This window comes from Periplaneta americana, chromosome 10 (assembly GCF_040183065.1).
Source record: "Periplaneta americana isolate PAMFEO1 chromosome 10, P.americana_PAMFEO1_priV1, whole genome shotgun sequence".
In the NCBI taxonomy this organism is placed as follows: domain Eukaryota; kingdom Metazoa; phylum Arthropoda; class Insecta; order Blattodea; family Blattidae; genus Periplaneta; species Periplaneta americana.
In genome coordinates, this window is record NC_091126.1 from 40,804,328 (window position 1) to 40,822,431 (window position 18,104).

The 18,104-nt window shown below is 36.7% G+C and overlaps 1 protein-coding gene across 1 annotated transcript in view; it reads left to right on the forward strand.

The window, feature by feature from the left end:
• Positions 1-18,104, forward strand: part of LOC138707358 (cell adhesion molecule Dscam2-like) — a 1,214,496-nt gene that overhangs the window by 1,152,801 nt on the left and 43,591 nt on the right. The window contains exons 22-25 of the mRNA XM_069836640.1: positions 909-1,050; positions 8,919-9,046; positions 11,638-12,087; positions 14,921-15,064. Coding sequence (XP_069692741.1) covers positions 909-1,050; positions 8,919-9,046; positions 11,638-12,087; positions 14,921-15,064 — 864 coding nt within the window. The remainder of the gene's footprint in view (positions 1-908; positions 1,051-8,918; positions 9,047-11,637; positions 12,088-14,920; positions 15,065-18,104) is intronic.

Below are 18,104 nucleotides of genomic sequence, written 5' to 3' on the forward strand. Positions count from 1 at the left end.
GCAGGTACATACAGACGGAGCCATTGTTTCCATTTTTCGTAGCAGTGCTGGAAGGTTTCTTCTGGAATGCCTTTTAGCTCGTCAATTATGCTCTTCTGGATATTATTCAAAGTATCAAAATGGCGCCCTTGAAGTGAGTTTTGATCTAGGAGAACAAAAAAAAAGTCACATGGACTGAAATCCGGTGAATAGGGAGGCTGGGGAACCACAGGAATGCCTTTTTCTGCCAAGAATTTGTTGATGTAGATTGCCGTGTGACATGGGGCATTATCGTGGTGCTTCATCCAAGTGCGTCCACTGCCTTATGCAACTTATGTTTCAAACTGATAGCAACCTCTAAATTTCACCTAATATTTACCAAATTTTGGGAATATTACTTTTAAATATAGGAACAATATAGGCTGGTTCCCCTATTAAAAATAAAACTTCTGTTTTTCCCACTATTAGCAGGATCACATTAATATGGGTGGTTAATAGGTTCATGGCCCATTTTTAGAGCTCATCCTGATATTTTTTTAATGCCTTAGGGAAACCACGGAAAATTTTCAGACAAGGATGAGTGATCTCAAATGACAGCGAATTGGCTCATAGTGGCTATAATTGACCTTACACTGAAAAAAATTAGGACATTTTATATTCAGCATCATTCGACCATGTGAAATATCCTCACGTTCTAGGTAACAAAACTGGGTTACCCAGTTTATGTTGTGTTCTTCAACTAAATTGTTTTCGCCCTTGTTGTTTCTCCACTCTTATCGATTACATACAGTTTGGCACTATATTTTATAGCTGATAACGCTGTTAGGTTTCAACTGAAACACACATTGCATTCCAGGAATGAGTATGGCTACAATTAATGAAACAAATTCAACTCCAGTTTGACAGAGTTTGATATGTTTCATTCTTAGTGCCTGCATCGATTGTGTCATTCGGTCAGATTGTCACTGTGCCTTGGAAGGTGACCGTGAAGCTGACTTGCTTGTGCGTGGGGATACCTCGTCCTAACCCAGAATGGCGGCTTGGGGATCTATCTTTACATCATCAACCAAAGTGAGTAAATTAAATAAGTTGTTCTGGGTAAGAAACAAAGTTGACAGAAATTATTAATGGTCATGACTTCCTTGTTTTACATAATCAAACCCTCAACTGAAGGTGTTATTAATGATAACGAAATTACAATATGACAGTGTCTTGACGAAGGCAAAGACAAAATAATAATAATAATAATAATAATAATAATAATCGTCATAACTAATGGAGCTGTTTAGCAAGTTCTGTGCTGTGCTGACTTTTTTAATGATATTGAACTTATACTAGGTATTTACATGTGTCTTAGTGAAATTTACAGCAGAGTCCGCATAGGCCAGTTTCTATCTGATGCTTTTCCAATTCACTGCGAGCTAAAGCAGGGAGATGCACTATCACCTTTACTTTTTAACTTCGCTCTAGAATATGCAATTAGGAAAGTTCAGGATAACACAGAGGGTTTGGAATTCAATGGGTTACATCAGCTTCTTCTCTAAGTGGATGATGTGAATATGTTAGGAGAAAATCCACAAACGATTAGGGAAAACACGGAAATTTTACTTGAAGCAAGTAAAGCGATCGGTTTGGAAGTAAATCCCGAAAAGACTAAGCTTATGATTATGTCTCGTGACCAGAATATTGTACGAAATGGAACTATAAAAATTAGAGATTTTTCCTTCAAAGAGGTGGAAAAATTCAAATATCCTGGAGCAACAGTAACAAATATAAATTACACTCAGGAGGAAATTAAACAAAGAATAAATATGGGAAATGCGTGTTATTATTCGGTTGAAAAGCATTTGTCATCTAGTTTTCTGTAAAAAAATCTGAAAGTTAGAATTTATAAAACAGTTATATTACCGGTTGTTCTGTATGGTTGTGAAACTTGGACTCTCACTTTGAGAAACAGAGATTAAGGGTGTTTGAGAATAAGGTTCTTATGAAAATATTTGGGGCTAAAAGGGATGAAGTTACAGGAGAATGGAGAAAGTTACACAATGCAGAGCTGCACGCATTGTATACTTCACCTGACATAATTAGGAACATAAAATCTAAGACATTTGAGATGAGCAGGGCATGTAGCACGTATGGGCGAATCCAGAAATGCATATAGAGTGTTAATTGGGAGGCCAGAGGGAAAGAAACCTTTGGGGAGGCCGAGACGTAGGTGGGAAGATAATATTAAAATGGATTTGAGGGAGGTGGGATATGATGGTAGAGAATGGATTAATCTTGCTCAGGATAGGGACCAATGGCGGGCTTATGTGAGGGCGGCAATGAACCTCCGAGTTCCTTAAAAGCCAGTAAGTAAGTACATTACTAGGTATTTACAAGTATTAGAACTTGCTGGTGTTATGGTTAGCATGGTACAATACATTACCAAGGAAAACACTGGATAAATACAGAACATGGGAAACAAACACAGTTTCTGTGGGAAAGAAATTAATCATTACGACTAACCTGGGTTTATTATGTTTGTAACTAGAAATACTGGTACTACCACTTGGACACAATGGAGGACATTATAGAGAATGCTTAAAATAGGTCGTACTTTAAGCAATGAACACACATTGTGAAAACGCGTTATATTTTTTGGTAGCTTAAAGATCTCATTACCACATTAGCAATTTTGCATAAATATTCTGTTACTTCTTCCTGAAAAGTCTGTGACTATGTGGTTACCTTGTTTAGAATTAGATTAGAGATACACTGCTTGCTTACAGTTAGGTTAGAGATACACTGGTTCAAACCAGGGTTTAAGCCACAGTCGCATTTGTCGCATTTTGCTACTCGACTTCTAAAAATGCAACAAACTTTCAATGTAAATGTGCAAAAATGCGACAACCACATTGGACTATACAAACGAAGATGGTAATGGAGAACATGAAATCTGAGGTGTGTATGAATTAATCAATTCTGGAGAATATGAATTTAATGAAATGCTAATGGAATGGGTAATGTTCGAAAAGGTATTGAGCAATAATAGATGTTCAGGAGTTGGTGCAATTCATGTAAGTTAAGTGAACTGTTTCTTGCAATTGATTTATATAATTCTATCACATACTGGAACAGCTTTAAAGATAACCTTATTAGCACTTCACTCCAATCATACTGATTTAAACTGTCACTGACTACATTGTTACTTCTTTCTTTAGACATCATCCTGATAGTGCTGTATTTTCAAAATTGTCTCATAATAATCTCTTTCTATTATCTAATATTATTTGAAATATATTAACATTTTATGTATTTTAGCTTAATTCTGCTACACAGTTTGTTTCAGTGTTTAATTAATAGTTCATAGTATTTTGTTGTTTAATTCGTAAATACCTCTTGTATACATGTAACTCTAATCTAAATCAAATTGTTGAATTCTTTGTAAGTTCATGCATTATGTATATATACTTTTTGCTGGTTGAGTGGAAGAGAAGGCCTTACGGCCTTAACTCTGCCAGCTAAAATATATTATTATTATTATTATTATTATTATTATTATTATTATTAAATTGTGACCGGGGATTTAGTTGCATGAATCTTGTAAAAACTGGAATTAGAAACCACCTTTCAGTAAAAAGAGTTAGCACTCTGCTAACAGTAAATGTTGAATTTATCGTAAAGAATTTCAATGTTTATATTACCCATAAAATAACGTATTTTAATGTGATGTAAATTCAGCAGTAATTGATTCTACACATACCTCTGTCTAATGATTTACTTAGGCCTACATCTAGAGTGTGGTAAGATGGATTGAAAGTAATAAAACTTCAAAAAACAAATTACGTAACTTTTTGTTTCTGCATACTTCATTAATTTATCTTTCTGTATAATTATCTAGCGTATAATATTGCACAAGATTTTCGAAATTTGCACAAATATAATTTTTAATTTGTGCATTTTTGCGACAATTATTTATTTTCTAGTTTTAAACCCTAGTTCAGACCCAGTCGAGGACATTAAAATCGTTAGCATGTCTCACTAGAACTCTGTCCCTGAATAAGTGGGCTTCAGGCAAAATTTACATGTCATTTCTCTCCCACTATTGGACTCGATTTTGATAGTCAATGTTCAGTATTCTAATTAAATTCTTATGGTTTTGAATTGCGTTTTTTTTGGACTAGTATTCTAATTTAATTCTTATGGTTATTAATTGGGTTTTTTGGGCCAGTATTCTAATTTAATTCTTGCAATTATGAATTGCGTTTTCTGGGCAACTCTCACCTTAAAAATGGAATTCGACACTGCCATGCCAAACTAGGATAGTATAGATTGATCTGAATTGACACATCTGAAATCAACTAACACTATTTTTCACCATACATCCAAATCTTCATTGGCCAGTTTTCCTCAAGGACTGATTCCTGTTACTTTGATCTTGCCCTCAGAAATGTACAAAATATTTATACTATACAACATAAAATATTGACAGCAACAAGTGATAATTTTAGTATAACACTCTTACAGTACGCCCAACTATTATTGAGCTCTGTGTTAGCAAAGTCACTTTTAAAGTATGATCTCCCAATATTTGAATTTCTTCCTTCTCTACCATTTTCTACACCTGAGAAACTGACTGTTACTTTAGTGAGGAAAAAATAGAAGGAGGGAGGGAACTTGTAGTCCTACCCCTCACCTGGGCTCTCTGTTTGTCGGGTGAACAGTAGGTGTAGCTTGCATGGAAACGAAATTTTCAATCTGTTTATTTGTATAACAATATCATTACAATAACTTATTGCCTTCCCAATGCCTGAGGAGTGAATGCATAAGTTAAGTACATGTCATTAATTATGTATTCACCATACTGTCTCACATGAAGTACATGTTATTGCAGTATGATCTTAAACTATAATTCCATAGTTAATATGAATAACTTTCACTTAAAATTTGAATGATGGTTCGTAACCCGGTAGCCTTATGTATGGTATTCTGAGTTTCCTGTCAAATCTGTCATATTGTTGTCTTATCAATGCTGAATGACATCTACAATACAGAAGTGTTATTAAATTAGGAAATAAATTAAAGAATATTGAACCCTATCTGTTTAGTTATTTAATCTCCATTGCATGTTAAATGTTACCAATTTGGAATTACTGTAACTGAATCATAAAATTGATATGAGTATCTTATTTGTAGTGTAAGAATAATATAACAAATTTGAAGTTCCGTAGAAGAGGGTAAAGTCAATCAAAATGTTGCAATTTTTAATGATATTGAGGTTATGCAATGGAGCGAAGTTCCTCAGAAAATAGCATTTTTGTCGTCATATCCTTCACTTATGAAGGCACATTACAAGAATTGAATTACAATCTATAAAAAAACTGTTTTTTTATTTGACTTGTGATCGAAGTTACCTGCTTAAATAGGGTAAAGTCGATCAACATTGAATTTTTAGTTTAACCCGCCAGCACACGCACATTATTTTATCGCGGTAGCACACGCGTTGGGTATTTTTTACCCCAAAATAAATAAAGTGTTACTAAAAACAAAATATAATTAACATTGAAATGCTATAATTTTATAACTGTTAGGAATATTTTAAAGTAATTTGAACACTTTTTTTTAATTTAACAATTAATCATACGAATACTAACTTTGAGTGAAAGTCTTCCACAGAAAAACACCACAATATTATTTTTTTTTATCTCAATGCTAATACAAATGTAGAAATGAAAGAAATATTATTTATGGGCGTCACTCGTCCACTCACTCACTATCGCCACTTCCGGTATCAGCACACTCCTCACAAAAAGGCACCGAATGTTCTTTACAAATCATCTTGTTGCACCTATGGCATGAAGTATTAGTTTTACGATCCTTCTTCCTAGGACATACCTCACATCGACTTCAGGACATCTTCATTCGTTTCTGTATTGGTTGGGTTAGTTCCTCCACAACATTCATTCTTCGAATAGTGGATCTGATTTCCAAAGGCAAATTCTTCAATGTCAACCGATGAGCCAAATGATTTTTCACCAATCCAAGAGCCAGTTCCTTCAGAAATGATCGGCGGATGATTAGTCCTTGTGAAGTAGCATTGTTAGTTTTATAAATAACTGAAGAATTAATTGCTGTGATGTTGAGAGGACCAAAAAACATGGTAAGTGGCCAACGTCGGAATTTCCTGGACACGCTGTATGTACCGCATAGTTCATCCACTACATCAATTCCTCCTTTAGTAGCACTGTAAATCGTTATTATTTCCGTTTTCTTTTCCTCTCTGGTGTCTGGATCAATTGCATCATCATAATGCATAGTGGAAGCTACTAGAACAACTTTTCCTGGTTTTGGAACATAGGAAGTGAGAGTCAGTCATCCTGGAATCCAAAAATACTGGAAAATTGTTTACGCCTTTTCTGCACAAATTCAGGAGGAATTTCATGTTTATTTAGTCTTACAGTTCCAACACGTGTTAAGTTGTGATCACTGAGAAGTTCTTTGGCAAGTGGCACACTCATAAACCAGTTATCAAACGGAACATTTCTTCCAGTTCCACTAATAGGAGTAATCAGCCGTTTGACCACATCAGATGGAGAATTTGATTGACGGTATTGGCCTTCTGGTTGCATACCACAGTATATTTCCAAGATCAACACATAGAAAGTGCGGGAATCAGCTAGTCCAAATATTTTATGCCATATTTGGCTGGCTTGCTTTTGATATACTGTCTGAATAAGGACTGTCCTCGAAAGGGCTCCAATTTTTCATCGATAGTGCAATATTCAGCAACTGTGTAACTTTTCTGGAAGTTCTTTATGATAGAGTCAAAAACACTTCTTATTGGAGCGAGTCTATCGTCGCTTTTCTAATATCTCTTGTAGTAACGTCGTCGAAACGAAGGCACCACAAAAGAAAGAAGAATCTGTTTATTCCCATTGTTGCTGGAAACAAAGGAATTCCTGTTCCATAAATTGTCCACAAATCTTTAGCGTTGCGTTTAGCTGACCTCAGTGCACCAGCAAAATATAACAGACCAAAAAGTGCTTTTATCTCAGTCTGATCAGTTATCGAAGCATTACGTTCGCGAACGAAGTTGTTTTGGATTGATATGATGTAAACATTTGTGTACTTGACAGTATCATCTATGATGTTATCATCTATTAGACACGACCAGGTTTCTAGTGGTAACTTTGCTTGGCGAGCTTGTCCCTTACAGCCCGGAAGATGAGTAACTATATTGCACGCTCTGGTCTTAACATTTCGAGATGGTACACTCTTCCTCCAAGAAGTCCCGTCTTTACCTTTGTAAGTAGTAAACTGAGATAGTGGAGCGTTGTCGTCACAGTCGTCATCACTACTCTCTGCATCCTGTTCCTGTTCTGTACCGGTATTATGTTCACTTTCCGAAATATGATCATCTTCATCTTCTGATTCACCTTGAATAATTTCTTGTTCGTCTTCTTCATCCAGCCAGCCTACTATTTGACGACTTTGTCTAGACTCTAAGTCCATTTTGAAATGTAAAATACAAATGGAACACTATCAAAATTATTCGCCACTACTGCTTCTTAAGCACACGCGCGGGGTATTTCTTACCCGGTCGTTATATAAACATGTGTAAACTTGTGCAGCCACAAGAAAACTAACTCAATCATACGTACAACAATGCAAAAAGATATGAAAGGAAGATACTGAAAACGCGGGATGAATTTAAAATTGATGGACAGTGTTTCCAACAAATAAAACAACGCCTGGGTATTTTTTACCCCAACGCGTGTGCTTACGGGTTAAGATCGATTTTAAAATATTGCGGAGTAAAGTCGATCACTGTTTATGTTTTTAAAAAACAAATTAAGTGTATTACATATATTTTATTTGTTATAAGAGGTGTAAAAAACAATAATAATCTTCAATATATGCCTATAGCATTATATAGTGTATCTTTTGTTACTGTGATCATACTATTCGATACAATTAGGCATAAAGGTCTCCACTGTACAATCGTGACTATGATTGCCAACTTATAAAACATAAGAACACATTTTAATACTTCACATACCGACAAACAAAGATTTAAGAATTCAAAATTTACATTGAAATACCACCCTTCAATTATAATCCAAAATGCAATTCAACATTGCTTAGGTTTATATCAGATGTTATTTGAAATCTTCCCCTCCTCATATCACTTTAGAAACTACGTTGTTACCATAGTCAGGTGCAGAGGAGTGTACAAAATATGTTCCTTTGGCAGTGCTTTTCTTATGCAAGAAATTCACCATAATTTCGTCTTCTTCTTTCCCCACTATCCCATCAATATAAGCTATACTATGACACTTTTCTGTTTATAAGTGTTAGTTGGATGTATTTCGGTGAACATTTATTCTTCCTGCTGGTCCTATCTGTTTCGAGTAGGTCGATGGCATGATCGACTTAACCCTATAAAGGTACAAGTTTTCTTAAAATAATAAGTTTCAATATTAACATTTATGAACTGCAAAACTATTATTTCAGGATACAATCTCAACGAAAAATACTTACGTAAACTTCCTGTCTCCTTTCACTGCTGACTATAATTTAGAGTTTGTAAGACTTTGTTTTCATTTAAGAGAAAAAGTTGAAAATAACAATTTTCACTTCAACGGTAATTACACAGTGTTCCCATTGTTGGCATTCGTAGGCTTTTTGTTGTCTCTCTCGCTTACATTTACAATGTAAGGCAATGAAGTCAACATAACAAAATTTTAACAAGTAATTGAGAAAATATATAATTTTCAATAAAAATCGCAAATGATAGATTTTACACCCACTGATTGACTTTACCCACTTCTATGGTTCATGATGGTAAACAGTAGCTACCGGTACTTCTTATTTTTAGTCTTATAACCCAGCTGTGTATGTATTCTTAAGCAGTACTATTTTATATATTGATCCCTGCGTATGTCTCTTTTCACTAGGATTGAAATAAATTCTGACAACACACTGATAATAATGAATGTTCAGCGAAGTAATGAAGGCAATTATTCCTGTCATGTTCGAAACAGTTACGGATCTGACGAGATCATGTACTTCTTACAAGTTCAAGGTAATTACATTTTCTATAACTACATACAATAGCATAGCATGTAATATTGTACCACATGTTTTATGTTCTTCAACCTTGTGTTACTCTAAATTTGAAATTATATTAGGCGAATCTTAGTATAATAAAATTACAAATATTATTTGTTTGTCAATTGAATTGAATTTCGGGATGGGGGCACGACGACCCAGCACTGCGACCCTTCAAGATCTGTTGGCGAGGCACATTCTGAAACCCACACCATCTGACTACACTGAGTTTCATTGCCTGCCCAAATTTTGAGCAGACAACCTCCATAGGCCGCCCCCTTCATGCATCACCAGCTGGTGTTCGGGGAATGCTGTGGAATGATAACAGAGTAGAAAGATATTGACAAAATTATGTAGATGCCTAGTATTGAGAAATGAGGCAACTCAAGGAAAACCCCTACTGCGAACTTGTCCGCCATTATTGTCACTATGGATTTTTCAATGAAAAATTCCAATCTTGATTAGGACTCGAACCCAGACTGCTTGCTTGACAGGCTGAAGGTCTGATCACTCTGCCACCATAGGGAGTTTGTTAATTACTTAATTGATAATTTTTCTCAGACTTTCTACTAAGTGATTGAAGTTGTATATAAATAACATTATTGGACATTTTGCTGTGTAATCCTAGATAAACTCGTTTCTCTTTACAACTTGGTAGCATTATTATTATAATGAATCACTAGAACTACTGGGTGTTCAGATCAAAGTGTGTCATGGCTCGCTGTATGCCGTCGTGTGGCTAGTCGATGAGCCTAGAGAATTCAATCTTCCTACACTTCCGCAGAGGTGTATTACCTGTGTGCCAGAGAAGTTGCGTAGAAAGTATGGAGTTCATTCTGAAGAGTACTTACCGATATGTACGGTAATGCCGGTAGTGGCAGGAATGTGAACTGTTTGGAAACACATACTGAGGTGAGTTTTTTCTTACTGTCGAGATATGGGGAGAGGGTTAAGACGATTACTTACGTAGCCTATTTGTTGACATTAACTTGGATGGTCAACATGGACACGGAGCATTTGATTTGTGTTTTGGAATGTTGTGGTACGCAACCGATGATAACAAATACCCTGCGTACGATTTGGCCGCGCAAAACACAGTTAGAAAGAGGTTATGGTAGCACACAGACCATACAGACCGCCATCTGTTGCTACAACGTTCAAGTTATACCGTACATGTTCTCAAGTTCAGATTGAATGCCTTGATTAATAGGCAACTTCTCTGACATTAAAGCTGAAACTCGCTTCAAATCACTGACCCATCAACAGTGACGTCATGACACACTTTGAAATGAACACCCAGTATAAGATATTACTTAATAAATATCTCAGAATTTTATATTTGCAGGAATTACATGTATATCTGAAATGTACCTATATTAAGTCAGAAATAACTCTTGTAACATGTTCAAAACTGTCTCATGTATGGGGTATCTTCGAAATGGTATGGGGTACTTTTGAACAATGTCCAAATCATCTGTTAAAGAACTAATTAATGCTAAAAAAATATTATGTAAAGAACATTACTATGGTTAAATTATTTTTCCTTTAAAACTACTGAAAGTCTTGCCATAATTATTAATCTTTGTGCATTTAATAATATAATTAATTAATATTTTCCACCTATGTCACTGCCTTCTTAAACTTCATTTGGTATCATGTATGGGACTTGTCATATTTTGAAGCTGCAGCTCTTAATGACAGTTTTCCCTCTCTGGCAAGTCTTGCTGCTTCCTGAACAACTTCATTCGATAATTAATGTTTGTTCTTTTCTTTACTTATATCCGAACAATTTTATCCCCTAAAATAAAAATATAATATCATCAGTAAATTCGTTGTGTAAAACTTTTAAGACGTTTGCAGAGTATTGTTAAATTAATGTTGTGGAACAGTTTTGAAGTCTGTTCAAATTTTCCCCCAAGGAACTGTTCAGATTTGCCCCACATAATCCTGTAAAGTACACTATTCATTAAAAGAAACAAGAAGTAAATATTAGAGATCGGAAAGTGAATTCATTAGCCTCTGATATTACATAATGAAACTCACTTCTGAAACATTCATGTTGTCAAAAGGACATTACGGGGGGGGGGGGAATTCTAAGCACTTCGACACAAGTTCGTCGAAATAGTTCACAACAATGAATTAAATTGAAGGAAAATGGCAGCCAATACAGACTGATTATTTAGTCCTGACAGCTCGGCGATGTGAAAGAGGGGAAGTAATAGGAGGAGTGGGGAGAGTTCCGGAGTAGAGATAAGGGTGAGCGGTCAGTAAAAGAATGCAGTGCAGCTTAATTGTACTGGAAACAGATGACTCTACCGCACACATGACATCCGATCGCTCCAAAGGCAAGCGAGTGAATAACCCAAACACCCCTTGGCGCGGATTTGCCTGACCCAGGTGCACATCTCCGGCGACTGTCAGGACTAAATAATCGTACTGTACATTAGAAGAGCTGCCTTCTGCTGTCAGTACCGGCAACTTGATGAAAATTATGTGTTGAGGTGGGAAATTCAATCTTTTCAATGTACCCCTTCTCCCCTATTGATTGTACTTTGTTCATTGCAGTTCCTCCTGCTGCTCCAGTGCTGGTAGTGACATCTGTGATGCAGAAAGCAGTGCAGCTACAGTGGAAACAAGGGGACATGGGTGGTGCGGCAGTGAGACAGTTCTTGCTAGCATATCGGTCAGTGGGCGATGCAGGGGAGCGAGGAGAGTGGGACGAGCTAAGTGTGGATCCTGTAGCCAGCACGCATCTCCTTGAAGGCCTCATGTGCGGCACACGATATGAGTTCCGTCTAGCAGCTGTGAACAAGATCGGTAGTGGAGGTGCTAGTGCTGTTGTTGATGCCAGGACAAAGGGTTCTAAACCAGATGCTCCAAAATTAGAGCGCTTCCTCCAAATCAATTCGACATCAGTGATGTTATTACTGGACTCTTGGCTAGATGGAGGGTGTCAGATCAAGGCATTTACTGTAGAATACAGAGAAACTGCTGGAGTTTCGAACTGGAAGCTTGGTGAGCATACATGTATGCTGATAGATGACATATTTGCATACTTTATAACAAATTTTATCATTATGCAATTCATAATAGTTGAGAATTTTGGGGTGATTGAGTTGTGAAAAAAATACTTTGAGTTCTTAAACCACATTGAGATTTAATGTCTCCTGCAATTTAGAATTGTAGTATAATCACGAACAGAGGTCTGTGCTACATTTAGCACGATTTAAGAAAAGTCTCACTGAAGTACAGTATAATCCAATTTTGAAATAGTGGCATCCATTCGTCTTCCTTAGGGACGATTCTACTTTTTGGGCTAAGGTGAGATTTTATTGGTTAGTATGAAGGTGGTTGTCATGCTGTCAGATTGCCTCTCGTGCTGTGTTACTACCCCACCACAGTATATCAGTTACTTAGCTTTCTGGTATTACATTATATTAATATAATTTTATATCATTACAGCAAAACAAATGCTAAAAATTTGGCAGTGAAACATGAATCATAAAGGAAAGAGACAAATCTAGAATACAGATAGCTTAAATTAAATTTCTGAGATCAATTTTTGGATTTACAAGATTAGAAAACCAGAGGAACGATGATATTAGAGCAAAATTAAAAGTTAAAAATATAATAACAGAAATAGTAGAATGCACAGAGAAATAGAAACATGTTGAAAGAATGCAAAATTCTCGTTATCCAAAGCGGAGTCGTGCAGGCTGGCCCACAGCTCAGCACTGCGAGTCCTAATGCATCAGCAGCCCAGCCCACCCAAGACCAACACTGCTTGACGCAGCCGCTTCCTAGCCCATTGCACTGGGCTTCCAAGCTCAAACCCGCTGCACTGCTCAGCACTGCACCAGTTGATTGCATTCTACTGCTTTCCTGCTTGCACGCATTGGTTGTGCTTTCACTTGGCGTGTGGCATGAGCATATAGTTACTTGCATACCGGACTTACTTAGTTACTGGCTTTTAAGGAACCCGGAGGTTCATTGCCACCCTCACATAAGCCCGCCATTGGTCTCTATCCTGAGCAAGATTAATCCATTCTCTATCATCATATCCCACCTCCCTCAAATCCATTTTAATATTATCCTCCCAGCTATGTCTTGGTCTCCCTAAAGGTCATTTTCCCTCCGGCCTCCCAACTAACACTCTGTATGCATTTCTGGATTTGCCCATACGTGCTACATGCCTGCCCATCTCAAACGTCTGGATTTAATGTTCCTAATTATGTCAGGTGAAGAATACAATGCGTGCAGTTCTGCGTTGTGTAACTTTCTCCATTCTCCTGTAACTTCATCCCTCTTAGCCCCAATATTTTCCTAAGCACCTTATTCTCAAACACCCTTAACCTATGTTCCTCTCTCAAAGTGAGAGTCCAAGTTTCACAACCATAAAGAACAACCAGTAATATAACTGTTTTATAATACTTGCATACCGGACACATTACAAAATTAAATTATTTTGCACTGCTGTCGAACACAGATTTAAAAACTGTCCCTATGGTACTTCTTTAATTTCCATCCAATTCTGTTTTAAACTCTAGCAGCGATTTTCTCCTTTACTACTCTTTCTCTAGATAGACTGTTTTTTAGCATACATGCTTTCAAGGCCGGTGTCTGTGATGAAAGTTTTCCAGGCTGCTATTACACTATCAAAGTTCTTTGACAAAGATATTTTATAAAATATATGACAGTGTAATGGGTTTCAGTGCCTGCTGAAGCCACTCACATAAGCAGAAGCTGTAGCCAGTTATGGAATGGCGCGAACACAGCGTTTCATCATTTGCTACAATTGGTTACTGCTTTCAAATCCAGCAGCATTATTTGAGCCGTTCAGAGCAAAAGTGGTGTAAGTCAAAATTGAGTAATGAGGTTTAAAGTAAAAATTCCGTAAAATACAGCGCAAAGTAGCAATTAATATGGCCTTCTTGCTATCCCCTGACTATTAATAGTTTAAATAAATTGAATATTAATTGCTACTTTGCGCTGTATTTTACAGAATGTTTACTTTAACCATCATTACCCATTTTTGACTTACACCACTTCTGCTCTGAACGGCTCATTTATACAAGAGTGGGGATATTGCTTGCTCGTTTATAACTACAACTATTTGAAATATTAGCTTTCAGTACCTGAAAATCTATTCCGAAGTTCAATAAAACCCTCTTTTAGAAGGAAAGTAAACCTGGTGGTCTTACGCCCCAGATTTATGGCACGTGAAAATACTTAGCCCCTGAATAATACAGCTTCTGATAATATTTACCAGCCATTTTTCGCCTAAATCAAAATCATGTAAATCTGGTAATCATCATTCACATCTATCATCTCGTCTTTGAGCAATTAATTCCACTGTCATCAGATAGGGATTCGGACTAGTAGAATGTGGAGGAATAAGAATATTAACACTCAGTACGGACCTGAATATTTAGCATCTATTTTCATGAAAATTAGCACCTATTCTTCTCAAAATTACCATCTATTTTTCTCAAAATTAGCATTTATTTTTCTGAAATTAGCATCTATATTTTTTCAAAGGAAACTTTGTGCATTCTACCATTAATTTTTTTCGAGAACAAAAAAAGAACTCTAGTCACTTTGTAAGTGCTGTCTATTTTTCAACAATTCCATTGGCATACATCATTAGTCCTACCCCATTATCTCCTGGCCTAGTTGCCTCAAAAGTGGTGCTCTTTGGTATCACTTGTGAGGTTCAGATCTGTCTTCACACAATTGACTAAACAACAACAACATCATTAGTGGAATAATCTGTTTCGAAAAAATGTCCTTCAAAATACATTTATTTTTGTTCTATGTTTCTGTGACTAATCAATGTATTCACTTGCAGTTGCTTCCAATATATCACCACAGCCAAGTCTGATGTTGCAAGCACTCTCCCCAGCAACTCGCTACGCATTGCGAGTGTCAGCACGAAACCCAGCCGGCACCACAGTGGCACAGTATGTCTTTGTTACACGCAGCACTGTTCCAGGTGTGTCCTAATACTGGGTGTTCATTTCAAAGTGTGTCATGACGTCACTGTTGTGAGTCAACGATTCGAAGCGAGTTTCAGCTTTTATGTCAGAGAAGTTGCCTATTAATCAAGGCGTTCAATCTGAAGTTGAGAACGTGTATGGTATAATTTGAACGTCGTAGCAACAGATGGCAGTCTGTATGGTCTGTGTGCTACCATAACCTGTTTCGAACTGTGTTTTGCGCAGGCAAGTCGTACACAGGGTATAGGCTCATTCGCAATGGAACTTAAACATAACGTAAGCGTTAACTTAAAAATGTAAACGTAACAGTAAAATCAAGAACATTCACAATGAGAACATAAACATAACCGCTAAGATACTTGGTAACCATGGAAACATAACAACGACGCCATTTCCTCATTATTCTGCCATATACATCAGCGCTTCACTATTGTGTACTGTTTGCAAATCACGTAAGCATAAGCATGAAAGTTTGGAGTTTGCAAACTTTCATGTTAACGTCTAACGGCAATGTTTATATCAATAGTTATGTGAATCATTGTGCATGATCTCGTTTGATAACCTGGCCGCAAACTTCTTAGTTTATGTTACGGTTATGTTTAATTTTCATTGTGAATGGACCTTATTTGTTATCATCGGTTGCGTATGGCAACATTCCACAAGACAAATCAAATGCTCCGTGTCCATGTTGATCGTTGAAGTTAATGTCAACGAATACGTAAGTAATCGTCTTAACCCTCTCCCCATATCCCGACAGTAACAAAAAAACTCATCCCAGTACGTGTTTCCAAACAGTTCACATTCCTGCCACTACTGGCGTTACCATACGTATCAGTAAGTACTCTTCAGAATGAACGCCGTACTTGCTAGGCAACTTCTCTGGCATATAGGTAATACGCCTCTGCGGAAGTGTAGGAAGATTGAATTCTCTAGGCTCATCGGCTAGCCACATGACGACATACAGCGAGCCATGACACACTTTGAACTGAACACGCAGTATAGGTGGTAGTCTACATTAGGGGCTGTCACATTTTTTTTGTATATTTAAAACTCAAAAAGTGATCTTTGAAGTGAATATAGGTTGAAAGAACGTGTATTGGATCCAGGCAGGGAGTAAGAAGCATTTTATCTTCCCCTTTGTACGAAATATTAAGTTTCAAAAATAGTTTTCTATATTTTCATGGATTTAGACACTTTCTGCAATCTTGGTAACTTACCAAAAGAGTAGTTTTGGTCATATCATGATAGATTTTCTTCATATTCAATATCGGTGATTCAATTATTCAGGAATGAGGAACATGGAGTATAATACAGTCGACCCCCTGTAATTCGCGATAATTAATGCATAAATTTCCGCGAAATATCGAAAATCGCGAATTATTCTCAACATTTTTATTAATTCTTATACTCCAATGAAAGTTACTCTGCCATATTTAATTACTAAAATACACTTCGAAATCAAGTGCAAAATGTGAATCATTTTCAAATATTGACGAAATTTCCCACATTAAGGAGGGTGATGGGTTAGATTTCTATTTTCTACATTTTTCAAGCTACGTCCTTGATTGTTTATACACTTAATCATGATGTGATAGATAATAATGCGGTGAAATTTCATTTATGTGAGTCAGTTTCTGAGTTATTAACAAAAATATTCTGAAAAATTTGAATATTTCAAAATGAAATGTCTGTCAGTTTTGGATAAAAAGTTTGATTTTTTTTTTTTTTTTTGTAAGACCATTGGCATATTTAGAAAACATCACGCATCACTTTTTCTATATCTTTACTACAAAAAGGAGGAAAACAATTTTATAACCATTGCATACCTAAAAATATAAATTTTCCATTGCCACTATAAATATTCATTTTTTATTTCAAAAAGTATTCATTTAATCATAAAACCCTGTGCCATTTTGTTAACCACAGTGTATAGAACATGCAGTAAAAATTTCAAGTTCCTAGCATCAAAATTATAAGAGCCTTTGCACTTCGAACCTGACAAAATGTCCTGAAAAAGAAATTGTGTGAGAAAACGGCTGGTAAAATTTGTACGGAATTGAAGTTGAAGGATGCAGCCATTTATATAGAGTGTTTCAAAAATACGGGGCATAATTTCGGGTATGTATTTCCCACATGTAGACAATCAAAATAGTTCATTACAACATGTGTCTGGAAATGCTTTATTTCCGAGTTATGTCATTCAAAACATTGAAATTCACCGGAACGTTTTTCTTTCCGCAGGTCGTTGCCGTCAAAGGAGATATTAAGAGGGCACTCTGACAGTTCATTCCAAGGCGAAGGTTACATTCAGTGTTGTGTAGGCGTTAGACTGTGCGACATGTATTCAAATCAAGAGCTGGCAGAGATACACTTCGTGTATGATAAGGTGGACGGCAATGCTGCGCTGGCTCGTCGTTTGTACCAGGAGAGGTACCCACAGCAACACTGTCCAGATCGGAAAACATTTGTACATCTCCATTACCGTCTGTGCGAGTATGGAAAATTGAACTCTCCTGGTTTGGGAAGGGGACGACCAAGATCTACAACTCCAGAAGTACAGGAGGAGATTCTGGAGGCTGTGAACATGACTCCTTCTATCAGCACACGAAGGGTAGCGTTGCAAGTCAATGTTCCTCATACGACTGTCTGGAGATGTTGAAAGAGTATCAATTGTATCGTTATCATTTGCAACGTGTACAGGCCCTGTCACCAGCAGATTACTCTGCACGAGTTAGGTTTTGTCAGTGATTCTTGCAGCAGTGTGGTGTAAATCCGAACTTTCCTGCCTTAGTATTATTTACAGATGAAGCACATTTCACACGAGATGGCATAACAAATTTCCACAATCAGCATGTATGGACGTGCAACTGTTCCATCTCATCACCAGGTGCGGTTCTCCCTCAACATGTGGGCCGGTATCATTGGTGATCGATTAGTTGGACCCCATGTACTTGTAAACAGACTTACGGTGCAGGCGTACACAAACTTCCTGGAAAACACCATACCTCATGTTTTAGAAGACACTCCACTGATCAA